The 15,000-nt window shown below is 39.2% G+C and overlaps 1 protein-coding gene across 4 annotated transcripts in view; it reads right to left on the bottom strand.

The window, feature by feature from the left end:
- The window catches only part of LOC137997870 (caspase-1-like), a 37,827-nt gene extending 25,259 nt beyond the window's left edge, over positions 1-12,568 (bottom strand). For all 4 annotated transcript variants that reach the window (XM_068844183.1, XM_068844184.1, XM_068844186.1 and 1 more), the window contains exons 1-4: positions 12,260-12,568; positions 8,055-8,469; positions 1,710-2,027; positions 1-23 (exon numbers count right to left, since the gene is read on the bottom strand). The exon at positions 1-23 is cut by the window's left edge and continues 243 nt beyond it. In XM_068844183.1, the coding sequence (XP_068700284.1) occupies positions 1-23; positions 1,710-2,027; positions 8,055-8,469; positions 12,260-12,517 (1,014 nt within the window). In that variant the 5' untranslated portion in view covers positions 12,518-12,568. The remainder of the gene's footprint in view (positions 24-1,709; positions 2,028-8,054; positions 8,470-12,259) is intronic.
- Positions 12,569-15,000: the final 2,432 nt, after the last annotated feature.

Raw genomic sequence — 15,000 nt, 5'->3', positions numbered from 1 at the left:
TTCAGACATAAGCTGCTTAAGACCTAACAGTGAACACGGGAAACAAGATTAGGCTACCAGTAAGTCAAGTAGTAATCAAGCCGGCAACTAGAAATAAATGTTGAAAAACAGCAGCATCAACAAAGTTGAGAAGCCAAAGCCTTGCCAGGTGTAAGGGCCTTCCATAATTTGTCAAGTACAAAATTAGAGCATGATTGGCCAACCTCAAGCCAAGAAAAATTTGTTCAAGTTCATTAATAATTTACAAAATCTCGTCCCCAGAGTCTGCTTTTCTTTTGGTGAGCACCAAGAACACGGACTCTGGCCACTTCCAACTTATGCGCAGTTGTGGTGAACGTCCATTTTTTAACCCGTTGACAACCACTGTTGTTGCAAATTTCTGATTGTGCGTATACAAGCCGGAAGTCTGTGATTTGCGGACTACCTGCCTTGGAAGTGGCCAAAGTCCGTGTTCTTGGTGCTGACCAAAAGAAGAGCGGACTCTCGGGACAAGATTGTAATTTACACTTAACCCATTGACTCCTAGGAGTGAGGCTTCATATCTGTAGATTTTACTGTCTAAAGCTAAACGATTTTACTGGTCAATAAAGGGCAGCTCAGGAGTCAATGGGTTAATGAGTTAAAAACCATACATCAATATGAAATTTTACAATGACTGCAAAAATTCTCGTGCGCTCATTGGCTATTTTTTATTGTCAATAAGCGGACAGACACATACATTTAAAATGTATGCGATAATGACGTGATATTGCTCGCGTCAGATTGGAGTTTCTCGCACTTTTGTCTCGCTTTCTTCTCGTGTTTTGACTTAATTTTAACCCTTCTGCCTTTTTTTGGATCCACAGCTACTTTGACAATGTTTTGATGCAATTCATGATCATGATTGACACAATTCATGATCATGATTTGAGGGGCGGGGATGGCACAGTCAGTTAGTGCGCGGCCTTGGAGCAAGAGGTCCTGAGTTCGATTCCCTGAGTTCGATTCCCGGATCTCACATCCTTGTGTCGACTTCTTTCCGTTCTGTGTAGCTAAGTAGCTTTAAATACCCGTAAAAAGGAGCACTGATGGAGAGGGGGGAGTAAAATGAGCGCACCGTCAACCTCAGGTTTGTCAGTTGAATTACTGTTACGAGTTATCGACGTTAAATAAGGTTGCTTTACTTTTACTTTTACTTTAATAACAGGAGAGACGCACGAAAAACTGACATCAATTTGTTAATTGTTACTGTCACGACAGAGTGAGTTTCAATTGAGTGTCGCAAAACCAAAACCAAAGTAATTACTTTGGCCAATCAAAAAGTATGGAGACAATCCAGTAAACCAATCAAAACTTGAAGTAATTACACGTAGCCGACACAAAGCGCAGAAAAATGTGCACAAGCGAGCCACAATTGGTTTCACTTCTGATTGGTTGAAAAAGTGGTGCGACAACTTTGAACCAATCACTGAGTGAAGTAATGCAAAACCTAAGCAATTCGCTAATAATTACTTTCAACACTCAATTGAAAATCACTCTATGCAATGAAGGCATACTTTTGATGTTTTGTTATTATATTACATGTACGTTGCCGCATTACAGTTCAAAGTATGGAAATTGCCATATTTGGATATAGCCAATATGCTAGGCACTTAAAACGCACTTGTTTCGACTCCATCTTAAGGCACTTATTGTCATTGTTTTATTACTATGAAAATACAATACAATACCTATTGTCCTTCCATCAACACCTTCTATAGAATCACCACTTCCGCCATGGGCCATTATGATGCACACAAATGCATCATAATTATCATGGCTAAGTTTGGCAAATTGTTCACAGCGTTGTTGCATTTCAAAATATTTCAGGTCACGAAATGCATAAACTTCAAAATGAAGCTCCTTCTCAAAAAGGTCATGCAGTCCCTGCTCATCCCAAACTGCAGACTGTCTGTTCTTTTCCTCAATTCCGTAGTCCATATTGTTCAGAATTAAACAATATCCTCTTGGATTGCTAGTCATTTTGTATCTGTCTGGATCCTCTGATGCTAAAAAGAAGTAACAGAATGTTAACTTCAACTGAATGAGATAACATTATTACTATTACACTTGTGGATGGATCTAAGAAATGAGAGGAAAGAGGAAAGGACTACAACAATGGAAAGGCCTCTTTGCAGACAAACACTGAAAGTCTTACAATATGTAATAATGATTATGATGATAATAAAAAAGTAATAATAATAATAATGATAATGATAATGATAATGATGATACTACTACTACTACTACTACTACTACTACTAATAATAATAATAATAATAATAATAATAATAGTGATGACACCATTGATGATAATGGTAATAGTAAATAATAATATTAACCAGAAGCACACGATCTTGAAGTGACTCTCCTTGGAACAAAGCTGGAGATTTAATGCCCAAATATGGACAAAAGATAATTAGATCATAGCCGCATGCACAGGAAAATGCACGAACCACATTACATCCAAACAAGGACATTTTTAAACTAAAAAAACCCCAGCTCTGAACCAGAGTTAAATGCATCAAGGTCATGAGCTTCTGGAATAACTTAATTCCAGTCCCAAGGATGTAAAGCCAAACACAAGTGGTCTCCTGCAGTAATTAGGAATACGGTAAAACCTGCATATAAGAACCTAAAGATTTAAGAACCTACAGGCTGAAATTTGGCATTTTAACAACTGTTCAGCCTGACGAGGAAAAGAGGTTCTTAAACAAAAGATCACCCCAATTTCGACTAATATCAAAATTCTGGATGTATTAACTATATGTGAAATCAACAATAATGCTTTCTTTAATTCACAGGTTGTATGATGTGCACAATCTACATGTACAATGTAAATAGCCTAAAATGTTTTGTTCAGCATCTTGTTTAGTTAGCGAGCATCCTGACTATTATTATTCAGCTAGGCATGGATATGACTGTTTGTTATTTAAACTAGTTCTAAACCATTATATGTGCACATGTACTGTACGAGTAGTGTAATATTCCTGTGAATGACTACAGTGCCACAACAAACTCTGAAAAATTAAGAACCTTTTAAGAACCTCATCACATACTGGCCAAAATTACTGAATGCTGATTGGCTGAAATGGAGGGCATTTTTTTCTTGATCACAAGGTAATCAAGAGGGCATGATTACTTGATCCTGATTGGTTAACAGTTGCTTATGCAGAGCAAGCGAAATTACAAGTCTTAGAGAATCTGATTCTGTTGACTGCATCAGTTTATTGAATTGAACTTTAATCTAAGGAAAGCATGTTAAGTTAATTGTCATACGGTTGCGGCATTGAGAGCGCTTCTCTGAATAATTTTGCCCTTTAGTGATAAACATGTAATTGCGTTGTGCCCTTGTGCCATTCAAGGATTAATTTCCCTTGTACTATCAAAGTTTTCCAAATTGCCCTTGTCGCTTTGTGAAAACTTTGAAACTACATGTACGCCTGAAATTAATCCTTAATCGCCCTTGCCCCTTGGGGACATGTGATTACATATACTAATCAGCCTGATTTGTCAAAATGTACCCTGAAATATAAGAACCTGTTTAGATGGATGTCTAAAATTCTAAGTTCTTATATGTGGGTTTTTACTGTTCTACAGTACTACTGGTAACTGTTTCAGTGGAAATTTCAATTTTAATACACATCCACATTCCTGACTTCTAGTTCGTTTTTCCTCCTCCTCTCATAGTCCTGCAGACTCTTTTTCAACAATCACTTTCTCCTTCAACGCGGGTTGAAGCATCCACTCTGTGCTCTCTGCTCACTCCATTTCTAATATCCTCCACAGTGATGCTGATATCTTCTTGCACCTCTGTTGTACTGAACTCCACCCCTACAGTGCAGACCAGAAACATGCGTCCTACGCAGACGCAAAACGCACGCGCGTTTTTTGCGCACACGCGTTTTTAAATGCGCGTTTGGAAACGCGCATTTGATGCGCATTTTTTTTGTTATGCAAACTCGTATCGTAGATGTGATGTTCATTGTTCCACGAAACAATAGACAGACGATAAAATGAATATTTCATTTCTGTGATCAACTTACCAGAACATTTGAATTGAAGAGCGGTGTCAACTGATCCTTGTGAGTTTTCGAAACGAACCTAGAAAGTTTTAAATTCTTTCGACATTCACTGAATGAAAAATAATAAAACTCTGTTGTCATCCTGCAGCTGACCACTGATAGTTAAGTTATTTTGACCTTTCTGTTGCCGAAACTGCAGTTTGGATCGTTGTCATAGAAAATGCCAGACAACGGAGAGAATAATCATGTAGACGTACCTTCTGACCTTTCCGCCAATTCTTCGCAATAAAAGTGCTTTGCCAAAAATTTGTCGAGCTTAAGAATTTCGGGAAAAAAAAAATACAGCGCTACTGAGGAGTTTTTGTAACATCCCAAGTTTTTCGCGAACGTCAAATACTGAGAATGGCGCCACAGAAGTCGTCATGAGATAACTGCTTTGAGGCTCCGACAAGTAAACATTTGGTTCCAGGCTCTCAAACAAAAGAAGACGACATTAGGGCCGTTTATACGAGAGAAAATAAGCCGTGGCTTACTCTGGCCGCGGTGTACATAATACGCGAAAGGGACTATTTATACGAGTATAAAATCAGAGACTTACATCGTAAAATACAGGTAGAAATCTTCGTGGAAAGTCGGAGAATAGTACCCTAATATTCTACGATTGAGCCATAATTGCACTGCTCTCTTCATTTCGTTGTAGTATTACGTAATGTTTAACAAATTGTTTTAATCTACCATAAAGATTTGTTTTAATTTCACTGCCTTAAAACCATCAATTAATTTTGAACAAATAATATTTTGCATTCATGAGTAACTGAAAGAAAATAAAAAAGCCAGCAACTGAAAGTCACATGTATCTTTGAATGAATTCGGCGTTTTTTGTCACACAGGGTTTCACTCCGTATGCTTCCAGCCAACCCCGCGTTAATTCTCCTCCGTAAAGCTTAAACTAAAGAAAGAAATTGGTGCAGAAGATATCTTAAAGGGGAGATTTTCCAACTCCGAGCGCATTCCAATGAATCTTGCTGAAGTAATACAGCTTCAATTTGCAAAAGGACACAATGCCGAGACGCCTTTTGAATGTCACGCACGCATTACAAAAATTATTTTGAAATATTCGAGAAAGTACCGGTATTACAGATGGTGTAAGTAAGTTTTGTTTGAATATACAGTACTCCTTATTTCGTTGATTTTACTGCATTTCACTCCGCCGTTCGTCCAAGTCTTGCTCTTAGCGATAAATTTGTTGTTGATCGACTAACTTTACTGACCGTCGATTTCTGTTGGCAAAACCGATGTCTTTCAAATTGAAAATAGTCCTGTTTTACGTTTCAATCACAGGAAAATATTTATTCACCTCATTATGTCATTTGTTGATGCAGCGAGAAGTGAAAGTAATTTGCAAATGTCTGAAATTAAATGTGAAGCGGAAGCGAGTGCATTGTTGACTCGAATTTCACTTGGAAGCACGCGTTATTTGAAATCAAACACTTCACTGTTGACATACATGTAGCCATTGTCTTGCGCTGAAAGTAACAATAAAACTTAAACAATGAAAAGACAATGGGCCAACTCATACATACTAGTTATCTTTGATGAATGCGCGTTTTTGATGCGTGTGTTACAAACGCAGACGCGTGTGCGCAATTTTCGTATGCTCGTTTCCGATGCATTTTTTGGGACGCATATTTCTGGTCTGCACTGTACATCCTCTAGCCAAGATGCTTTCTCATTGTGACCGACTTCCTCCAACCACATTGTGCTCCAGAAAGAGGTTGCTTCTGTGGGATCAGGTACTGTAACACCGTTTCTCCTCGTTCCTTTCCATCTAGTGTTTTGTAGAACAGCTTCTGATTGGTTTTAAACAGGTGGTTCTGCTGGATCTGTTGGCATCTCTCGTCGTATCTTTTGATCTTAACTCCATCTGCCTTGATCTTCTGTTTAAACATGCCTGAGACATACAAATTGCCCCTTTCCTCAAGATGATATTTTCTGTTCAACCTTTCCATTTCTCTTTGTTTCAGTCTCTTGTTTCCTCTTTGGACTTCCTCAATCTTGCCCAGGTCTTTCCACCAAGCTTCGATATTCCCCTTAATCCTTCTCTTCCAGAATGGCTCTTCAGTTCTTCTCCCTTTCCTCCCTTTTATCATTCCCATTCTTTCTGTAGTAATATATGCAACTGTAGATATTAAAGAATTCAATTCAGTGATGTTGTGCGTCTGAATCCTTTTGCTGGCTTTATTGACTTTTCCAACTTCTGCTTTCAGCTTTGTTCTTTCGCATGACTTCAGTGATGGTAATCCTATTCTCTGTTCTAGCTGTATAATTTCTAGGATCCTGTCTCAAAGGGCTTCCACTTCTGGGCTGATGTCTTCTTGTAATTCTTCAGCAGTGAAAACTCTAGGTTACACTTCATATTGGTGTTCTTCTCGGGTATCAGATGTTGTTGCACTGTCTGGTGTATCTGAGCTGAGAAGCTCCATAGTTTCAGTCTCCTGATGTTTACAGTCTGGTGTATCTGTGGCATGGAGCTCTGTAGTTTCAATCTCCTGATGTTCATTTCTTACTCGTATGGCTATTTCCTCTTCCTCCACAGTCTCTAGCCACTTCTTGTTCTTAATCTGGCGTACTTGATCAGCCAATTTCTGCTCGGTGACTTCTGTTAGTTCGTTGTTGATGTTATAGGCTTTCCACAGGTCTAACAATCTTTTTCTGTACCCTCGCCTCTCTGGTTCACTCCTGATGTCACATTGAAACAACCGTTTGTTATCCTCCTTTGACCATCCTAATCTCTTCTGTTGTTGTTCAGCAGTAGCAGGATGACGACCAGGCCTGCGCTGCTGATCCACAGGACACCTGCCGGCTGCTCGGGGTCCATATATCGCAGGACCTCACCTGGTTGGTACACTGCAATGCCGTAATCAGGAAAGCTAATAGGCATCTCTATGCCATAAGGGCGCTAAAGAAAAGCGGCGTCGCCACAGAGGATCTTGTCCTTGTATATTGCTTGCTGATCAGATCTGTTGTTGAGTACGCATGCGCCGCATTTGCAAACCTTCTGCGCTATCTCGCCACCGCCCTGGAAAAGGTCCAAAGGCCCGCTCTTGCAATAATCCTGCCTGGAATTTCTTACGAGCTTGCCCTCTCAACAACAGGTCTGACCACCCTGAAAGAGCGCAGGGCGGCCCTTTGCACAAGATTCATCCAAAGGGTCGATAAGACTAGCCCACTGTACAACTTAATAAGAGACCAACAGTGCCAAACAACTTGCCAATATAATCTCAGGGCGGTTGTCCCGAAAATCAAAATATGCAACACCGATAGGTTTAAGCAATTTGTAACAGTTAAATATGGTCACCATTTAATTAATGTGTAATTGAACCCAATTCTACATAGTTTATATAATTATATGTATATTTAAATAATTGAATCGAACTATTGTATATATATTTATCTATTTATTAATTGTAACAAGTGTATCATGTATATGTTAACGTTAACTGACCTCTTCCTGTAAGTCAGCTGTGAAACTGCGAAAGGATTAATTAAATGACATTACATTACATTACAAGCTCCATCCCCGTTGATGTCGTTAGTGTAAAATTCAATATTTGACATTCTCTCATCAAATGAGGTTGTTGTAACCCTAACACGGGTGGCTTTTGAGTTCTTGGCACTTGCCAAAGGTGCCACCCAAGACTCTGGTGGGCAGGAGTGTCCATATTCCCATGGTAGGCTAAGGCACCAACCTGTTCTACCCCAGTGCCCATTTATTATTATCATCATCATCATCATCATCATCATCATCATCATCATCATCATCATCATAAGTAAGAGAACTTAATAGGTCATTAACATCATAGTGATAATAACGGCTTGGCCAGAATGCCCCAGTCAGCAAGTATACTTTTATCGTAAAATGGTTTCATTTGTCCAAAAAACCCTAATGTGGAAATAGCCCATAGAGAATAACTCTCTACTTGAAGCAATATTTGCCCTAAAATTACGTACCAGATCCATCTTCATTTAGGAATATGCCTTCACATGTTCCCCAATAATTGCCTTGTTCAGTTCTACTTCCAAATGAAATCAAGATGACATCACCAACATCATCCTGAGATGTTGGTCTTTTCACTGGCAATATTAATTCATTTATTGATTGGTCCTCGTAATTGCTCCTGCTGCTGTTGTACAGGTTGACTTTCTCACCCAAGCGAGTAGTGACATGGATTCTGCCATCTACTGTTTTCAGAGACTCTACAGAAACTAAGGCACATTGCCTGCCAAGGTAAGTTTGAGAGATTCCTCTCGCATCTGAATGTATGTTAGCATTTGGAAATGCCTCAGAAATTCCTTTGTATGATCTTATAGAACTTCCACTGCTGCTACCCTTAAACTTCAGATGGGAAAGGACATCAGATAGTTCCTAATAAAAAAAAGGAATTATGTTTTGCAGAATAAAAATCAATCATCAGCACAAGATACTCTACAATCAAAATTGCATAATTATTTTTCCAAAATACAACTTGACATTAATTTTTTGGTACGTAGCGAAGATACATGTAATTATATACAGGCATTGTATGCAAGGTGCACACACTCCAGACAACAGTCCGACTTGTAACCTTTGGTTGACAGTGCACCACCACTAAGCTATTGGGAACTAGTTGGAGCTAGGAAATGGCAAAAAAGGAAAGGTACATTGACAAAAGGCATTGTACTCTTTACCTTTCTTAGAGACAGTTCAAACTTCAACAATATTATTAATTTTAGTCTCCTGGGAGTGGGAAATATTATTTTGCTACAAGCGAGGGGTGGTAAATTTTAACTTTTCATTGCAAATCATGGTGTTTCCAGACTCAAAATAACAACAGAATCAGGGGCAGAGAAACATTTACCTCTAGCTGTTTTGCGTATAACTGGCATGACTATTCCGGGGATGGGGGTATGGGTGACCGGTGAGGGGTAAACGGTACTGTAGCTGAAAAAACCTAAACCTTTACAAAAATGTCAACCTTAGAATTTTTGTAAAGGTTTCGGTTGTTTCAGCTATGGTACTCTTCACCCCCTACCCCCCACCTCCAGAATACCGTATTTACCCGTGTATAAGTCGATCCCATGTATAAGTCGACCCCCATTTTTGATGGCAAAAAAAGCAATTTCTTAATTTCTTTGCTAAATGTTCATGGATATTAATCTTGCATTCTTCGATTTCTGGAACTGTGGATTCACAAACAATTAAGGGCCTCAAGCGCTTAATAGTTTTGTGGTTCAGCGGTTGTTGTATGTGCGGGCATTTTGTCCTTGAATTTCGAAAAAGTTCTCAGAAAATTGAACATGTAAACCTCAAACTAACCTGTTTCGTTGTTCAAGGATAAAGGGCTTTAGAGGATAAGCACAACATCACAGAAGCAGGAGTCAATCTTTGAAAATAACTTCAAAAACGATGCGAAATGTGCAAGGTTTAATTGGTGCTTGACTTATAATTTCTCACATGGCAAACAAAACAAAACTCATAAACCAAACAATACAAAGTTTGCAAAAGCATTTAAATCATCCAGGTTTGTATAAAGAATAAAAAACAATCATTACCAACCAGCATTTTCAGGCAACACGAGTGACGATCATGCTTGCACGCAAACACGAGGAATTGTGCCAGGTTACTAAGCCGTTGAAGGATCGCGTTTTATTTGAAGAAACAAGAATGTTTTTTTAGAGCTTTCCGCCTTTGGAAAACGAAAATTTCCAGTGTCTATTTCATATTTGTGCTTGTGAGTATCTTCAACATTTAAAGTAAAACAAATCCTTTTTCATTTCAACTGGAATTGCTCAATTACATTCTTTTTGAAGTCTTTCGTCATTCATTTTGAAGTATTTCGTCCACTGCGTTCGTTATGCCCAACGACCACATTATGATGTTTATTTTGAATAAATTATTTAGCTGGAACTTGGCTCGAAATCTTTGACCCATGTATAAGTTGAGGGTGATTTTTGGAGCTTCTTTTGAGGCCATAAAAGGTCGACTTATACACGGGTAAATACGGTAGTCATGCTACTTACAACATTCATTGTAGATAGCTATTAGGGCCTATTTACATGGTACAATTTTTGTCGCATGCGACAAGCTTACGACAGCAAAACACTGCACATCATCAGGAACTATAAAATAACCACTGATTTTGCTTCTTTTATAAAGTGGTACAATTGTGAGACCACTTCAAGGAAACTTGCATTTCAGTCAAATTCTTCCTTGTGCTGTCAACATGATGAATCAATCGTTAGAAATAAAACAGTTTCTTGAATGAGTTGAAACTGATGTAGATCAGTCTTTCTTGAGGGGGGTGAATAGGTTTGTTGATTGGCAAATTTGGCCTTAAAAGGCACATGGATTGTGAATGCAAATTTCACCACGGAAATGAAGGTAAAAACACAAAGCTTATTTTCATTATTACAGACTAAATATTGCCCTGGGTACCAGAGGGCTTTTTTTTCCTTTGGTGAGATCTCTATGAGCGGCAAAGCTACATGTAAGATACTGAATCCCAAAGGCGTCGTGATGAGGGGGTAAAACCCTCTGGTCACAGTGGTTGAGAACCTCACTTCCATGATTCGTGATTATGAACACAGTTGCTGATTGGTTTTCATAGTCAGTGCCAGTCCTTTCCAAGTAAAAACAATCCAACACTCAATTTTGCTTGTTGAACAGTGGTAGTGCACCCAAGTGGCCACAAAACCGGTTTTGAGTGCAAGGAGTGCTACGAAAACGAAACTGGTGGTAGAAGGCTTTAAATTCAAGGGAGCATTTAGAGGTTTGCACAGTACAATACAAACTTAATTCTGGATTTTCAGAGATTTTAGAATGGAAACCTGTTCAGGAATTTCATCAAACCTGAGGATGTGTTTGCAGTACTGTCTACTGGATGCAGGAAATTTTTGATATTTCAACTTGTACTGAAAGTTTGTTTGTGGTTGCATGATGGTGGTTTCAGTTACCCAAAAGCTACCATCAAAGTCGTTATTTGTCCCTTGAATGCCTTGGTTGATTCGCATATCCCGGAGTTGACAGAAAATCTGAAAACTGTGAACACTAGAAATACTGTGTTTCGAATAAAAGCTAGTCGTGCCTGGGAAAACCAAACCCCAACCACCAACAGTAATTAGTTTGTGGTTTCATGTCGCTTTTGATTGGTTGCTGCACGATGGGAAATGTCAAAACGTTCTATTCCCAAAGACATGAATTGGGTACAACATTGACACCACTGTAGAAGACCGGTTTGGCAAGATATCTTTTAACTGCCGTGACCAGAGGTTCGTATTTTTCACCTCTCCGTTTTAACCGCTCTGCGGGAAAGAAAAATAAAACCTCTGGCCCCCAGGGTAACTAAATATTTGTTTCACAGCCAAATTGGACAGCTCTTGCGGCTAAGGAAAGAAAATTATAGCAGTCTTAAATTAAAGTGCTTGGATAATGGGCAACATACTGTAGAGGAAAGACAAAGCAAAATATATACCCATAGGCACCATATTTCCTCCCGGGAAATTTTTGAAGTAAAACTGATCTGGGTTTGAGCGAAAATAACGTCGCATTCGACCAGAGTTATTAACGTTATTAAGGAGTTTAAGCCACGACAACGGCTACGGCAACGACAACGCCAAAAAGCAGTAATATTATTGGTTAAAAGAACCAAAATGATCGTGCTGCACGTGCGGCACGCTTTTTTGAACCTTTCTCTTCCGTACTCGTCAAAACTACTAACGTGAAAAGACCAAGTTTAAGGTTTTGACGACAACGTGGACAAACTACAGCAAATCTTTCAGTCTCACTCTTTACTTCAAATCCGTCCGTACCAATCCAGTTATAGGACACGTCGCCCATATTTTATAATAGCGAGCTTACGCAACAGGACGGCTGGAAGACTCAGGACGGCAGAATGGCGAAAAAATGTCGCGCGAGACTGTGCATTCCCGATCTTACGCGACATTTTTTCGTCATTCTGCCGTCCTGAGTCTTCCAGCCGTCCTGTTGCGTAAGCTCACTAATATAAACAAGATGGAATAATCATGAAATACTTAGAAAAGCTCAAACTTATATTTTGAAGTGACGTTTTCTTCACCGTAGCCGTCGTGGTATCTCAAACTCCCTATTAGCTCTGCATCGACGGATCGGGTCAACAACAAAATTGACCAGACACAGAAACCTGTAAAAGCTTACTTACCAGATGACTTTCTGTCGTCGAGATGTACCAATTATTTGCAGTCATAACGACGACACTTCCCACATCTATCCCATTCTCTCTCAGGTATTCATTTGAAATTATATACATTCCGTTGACCATCAACCGAAAGGGATGCCCATATGGGCGAATTTGCCCCGAATTGGCCCCAGATTTGCACTTCAAACAATGCACAATCGAGGTATGATTTTTATGATGGGCTTTCGCAAATGAAAAAACCACAGCGAGCGTTACGGACATTTCCTTGTTTCCCTGAGATGTTCAAAGTATTGTTCAAAGTGGCGTTCGAAAGGCGCGAAAAGAAGCCAACTACCATATTTAGAGATAAACAACTTACATCACCGTTCACATGACAGCAGTTAACCAATGATGAATGGAGGGGTTCTCTTTACCACTCATTCTCGGAAATTTCGTCAATACGTCATGCTAGCTCCCACATAGAGCACTAGTAATATAGTACGCCATATATAATGACACAAAGAGTATCCTACACGCATTCACCTACATTCACACGCACCAGAGGTACCCCAAGCTAACCATGTAATTTCAGCATCACGATCAGTTAAAATTATAAGCGTTTGTATGGGAATTTGCAAACGTGCTTACCAGCCGAAATAAAGAACATGAATCGAACAAAAATGCCTCACCTTGTCTTCTCGATACCTTATCAGTGTTTTTGTGGCGTACTTTGGCCATTTCAGCGCTATTCCGGTGGGTTGTAGGTTCGCTGTTTTCTCTAAAACTCCCTAGAATCGCGCTGAAACAGCCAGAAATGGTAAGAAGATATCATAAATAAGACAGGGAGGCAAGGTGAATAATTTTGGTGTATTTTTATTTCTATTTTAATGCCCTAAATAACGATCGCTAAATTCCCGATACAAACCCTTATAAAATTTATGTAACGCAACAACCATACTCCGTGAGCTTGGGGTACCTATGATACGCAGTGACCAACATTCGCATGCATTTATCTAGACTCCTATGCATTAACCTTCAATCACACGCACTTTTGTACACTCAAATGCATTCACATACATTCATACGCACTGACCAACATTCAAATGCATTTACCTACACTCCTATGCATTAATCTACACTCATATGCATTTACGTACACTCAAATGCATTCAACTACATTCATACGCACTGACCTACATTCGCATGCATTTACCCACACTCCTATGCATTAACCTACATTCATATGCATTCACCTACATTTATAGCACTGACCTACATTCGCATGCATTTACCTACACTCAGCGGTCCTATGCATTAACCTACACTCATATGCATTCACCTACATTCATGTGTACTCACCCACACTCCTATGCATTAACCTACACTCAAATGCATTCACCTACATCCATACACACTGACCTACATTCGCATGCATTTACCTACACTCATATGCATAAACCTACATTCATACGCACTGGCCTACATTCGCATGCATTTACCTACACTCCTATGCATTAACCTACATTCAAGTGCATTCACTTACATTCATACGCACTGACCTACAATCGCATACGTTTACCTACACTCCTATGCATCGACCTACACTCACATGCATTCACCTACATTCATACGCACTGGCCTACATTCGCATGCATTTACCTACACTCCTATGCATTAACCTACATTCAAGTGCATTCACTTACATTCATACGCACTGACCTACATTCGCATACGTTTACCTACACTCCTATGCATCGACCTACACTCACATGCATTCACCTACATTCATACGCAATGACCTACATTCGCATGCATTTACCTACACTCCTATGCATTAACCTACACTCACACGCACTTTCGTACACTCAAATGCATTCACCTACATTCACATGCACTGACCTACATTCACATGCATTTACATACACTCTGATATGCATTGACGTACACTGATATGCACTTTCGTACACTCAAATGCATTTACCTATATTCACACGCAATCATATACACCCATCCGCACTGACTTAAATTCGTAAGCACTTACTACACTCGTCTGCCCTCGCCTACTATCATATCATGGCATTTACGTACACCCATATACACTTTTGTACACTCTAACGCTTTCGTATGCATGTATGAATTTACCCACACTCTTATGCACTGACACTTTTAAGAATACATTAACTTACGCACCTACGTTCACTTAAATACATTCATCTACCCTCTTATGAAGTGACCTACATTTATCTGCATTCACTTACACTGATATGCACTGACCTACATTCCTCAGTATGCGTCAGTAACCTACACTCCTATGCACTAACCTATACTAATATACATTTACGTACACTCTTATGCACTGACCTACATCAGTGTAATGCTTTACTGTTGTTACATGTATATGCAAACATCGAAGTAATGAACTCACGTTTCATTCCCAAAAAAAACATTTTTAGTTTCAATTTAATCCCATTTTTTAAGCTTGGACGCTAACATGAACCTGAGGTAATTAACTCCACAAACCACTCTGCCTAATTATTGCGGATTAATTTAGTCATACTTCTACCTGAGAAATTTCTGCAATTTGATCCGCTGCTGAGAGCAGAAGTATTTCAGCTTAATTTGAAATACCTACATGTGAAAATTACAGATACTATGGTAACCAAAGAAACCTCGTGAATCTTTATATAATAAATTGACAAAACTCTACAGAACTGAATAAAATACACGGTTTATCACAAAAGAGAGAGAAAAAATGGCGAAAACAT

Source organism: Montipora foliosa, chromosome 3, assembly GCF_036669935.1.
Source record: "Montipora foliosa isolate CH-2021 chromosome 3, ASM3666993v2, whole genome shotgun sequence".
In the NCBI taxonomy this organism is placed as follows: domain Eukaryota; kingdom Metazoa; phylum Cnidaria; class Anthozoa; order Scleractinia; family Acroporidae; genus Montipora; species Montipora foliosa.
Note: the sequence above shows the minus strand (reverse complement) of the source record. Positions and strands in the feature narration are given on the sequence as shown.